This window comes from Hipposideros armiger, unplaced genomic scaffold (assembly GCF_001890085.2).
Source record: "Hipposideros armiger isolate ML-2016 unplaced genomic scaffold, ASM189008v1 scaffold_678, whole genome shotgun sequence".
NCBI classification, from domain to species: Eukaryota; Metazoa; Chordata; class Mammalia; order Chiroptera; family Hipposideridae; genus Hipposideros; species Hipposideros armiger.
Genome location: NW_017732028.1, coordinates 332,963 through 335,514, shown reverse-complemented (window position 1 = coordinate 335,514; position 2,552 = coordinate 332,963). Strand labels below are relative to the sequence as shown.

Sequence of the window (2,552 nt, the reverse complement as noted above, 5' to 3'; positions counted from 1 at the left end):
ACATGTCCACAGAGGACTTGAGATCCTGAAAATGCTTTGGGACATGGGCAGGAAATCCCAAAGGTGGTGAGGCTCTCTAAACCCATTCCATGAGTGCGAGGCAGGCGTGTGGGTAGACTTGGGGCTTCTGAAGAAAATGGCTTCACTGGGGGCTTTGGTCATTTCCTACCAGGCAATCTCCTGTCGCCCCAGCCCAGCATGGAGATGTCTCAAGCCTACCTTCCAATGCTCCACATAGGTGTGGGCTTGAGCTAAAGGTGTCGTTGACCACGTCCAGCCAAACTACCTCCCTCCCAACCTCTCCTATGAGCACAGGTGGGGCATGATCTGGTTGGAGACACTGCCCACTCTTGTTGGGTGTCTTCAGCCTCCACTCATGTTCCACCCTTTCTCTCTCTGAGTCTAGGGTCATCTCCTTTCTTTTATCACTGTGTTCCCTTGCCCCTCCTTAAGGGGTTATGTCTTAAATGGTGGAGTGAAGGGAAGGTGCCTGATAGAGATAATTTAAGGATCTGTAGGCTGTGAGAGCTGAGTCAGTATTTCTGGGCCCCAGACCCCATCACCTTCCTGGCCACCCACTCAGTCCATGTGTGAGCCCAGCTCAGGCCCAGAATTTCCTTTCCTGGCCCCACTCCAGGGCTTAAGAACTTTGTGTGGGTGCTGGAGTGAGGCTGAGTGGCCTCTTATCTCCATAGCACCTGGCACAGGGTATGGTCTAGAAAACAGTATCATGGGAAGGCTGCCTCCTCTCACCCTACCTGGTTCTGCAAAATGATTGAACCAGCCTCTGCTTTTTACACACTTCTTGTGTTACGTTTATGTGACCTGATTTTCTGCATCTGCAAAACTGAGAGGCAGGTCCTGGTAACCAGGCAATTCAGATGCTGTTCTCATGACCACGCCAACACCAGCCCTGGGGGCCTGTCTCTTCCCCACTCAGCTCCATCCTTCCTGCCTCTGAGGTGAGTTTGGCAACTGCCCTTCCATCATCAGACCCTCTGTAGAGTCATCGATCACCCTGCCAACCATCTCCATTTCTCTCTAGGGCCACGGGTCCTACCCAAGTCTGTGCACCTGCCACACCTTGTCCCTGAAGTGTTGACTCTGTGGGAAGCACAGGTGTACATCCAGAGATGGGAACCTCAGTATTGGTGTCAGAAACTCAGATGCCCATGGTCTCCTCAGGGAATGCATGAGCTGTAGCTGATGGGTGAGGACATGCCCTGGGAAAAGGGCAGAGCTGCCCTGAGCTCTACACACTATCACATGGATGAGGCTGGTGGGGCCTCTTCTCCAGACATCTGAAGTTTTAGATAAATCATCCTGATTTTTTAATGTTGGTAACTAAGCAACATGCAGCTAGCTGACTCTGACTGGTGGTGCTGGTGGCTGACACTCAGTGAGCACTTAACATGCCAGATCATGTTCTGATCCTTTCTGCACAGTCAAGTCGCCATCACTGTTGTCACATCTCAAACTGGGAAATAGACGCATAAGCAAAGCAGGTCACTTGCACCAGATCACCATTTGATAAGTGGCGTCTGAATGCTGGCAGCCTGAGCCGAGCTCCCACAAGTAACCATAGGACTTTTACCCCTTTTTATGTAAGACTCCGAGTCCTAACAATTCTGTTTAATGAGCAGCTTCTATGTGTGTGGTGAGGACACATCATCTTGTTCAAGCCTCACAATAGCCCTGTGGAGTCTCTATTAAAGCCTTATGTTAGGGATTGGGGACAGTGACTTTCCCAAGCTCTCTCAGCCTCTGTGTGGAGGGCTAAGACCAACACTCAGGTCCATCTGGCTCCAAAGCCCCAGCTTCTTCCAGGTAGCCTGGTTTCTCTCTGAGTCCCCTGCGTCCAGCCTAGGGCCAGGCTCATCAGGGCCATTGGGGATGGAGGATGCGTGTCTGGAACTTGGCTTCTGAGGCTGCAGGCAGGGCTCTTGGCGTGGGGCTCAGTCCAGGGCGGCAGGGGTGGGCCTGGGTCTGAGCAGCCCCACAGAGAGGCTCTCTGCGCTCTGTCCCGTTCACTTCTCCGCAGCGAGAGGCACTGCCAGATTTCCCTGTGGACCATCTCAGTGCCCAGGGCATAGTTCACAGCGTTGATCGTGGGCACCATTTTGGCAATGAGAGCGGGCACCTGTTGGGGCAGAAACATCCAGGAAAGAAGCTTCAAAAGCCTCTGCTCCTCTCCCTGGTCCCACTTGGTGACCCAGCCCTCCCTCTTCCCCACTAAGCCACCAATCATTTGTCGTTGGCTTGCTGTGCCACCTCTGTCTTCCCTGACCAGCTGTCCGATGATGCATGGGAACACATGCCTCCCTGGGCACAGTCTCAGCCCCTGGTCCCAGAGGGCATGTTCACCACCTGGCTGCCTGTCCCCGTCATTTCACATGAGGCTTAGGCAATGTCAGCAGCAGCCCTGTGTGGCCTGGGTGACAAGCAAATTCCCAGTGCATTATGAGTGTTCAAAGGAAGAGAGAAAGTGAGACCATCATTAGGCAGTAAAGCAAGAAAGAGAGATGGGTGGCACAGAGACACAGAGACAGAGA

The 2,552-nt window shown here is 53.1% G+C and overlaps 1 protein-coding gene across 1 annotated transcript in view; it reads right to left on the bottom strand.

Moving 5' to 3' along the window:
- Positions 1–1,617: 1,617 nt before the first annotated feature.
- RGR (retinal G protein coupled receptor) overlaps positions 1,618–2,552 on the bottom strand; it is an 18,213-nt gene continuing 17,278 nt past the window's right edge. Inside the window, exon 4 of the mRNA XM_019626457.1 lies at positions 1,618–2,140. Within this exon, the coding sequence (XP_019482002.1) occupies positions 1,790–2,140 (351 nt within the window). The 3' untranslated portion in view covers positions 1,618–1,789. The remainder of the gene's footprint in view (positions 2,141–2,552) is intronic.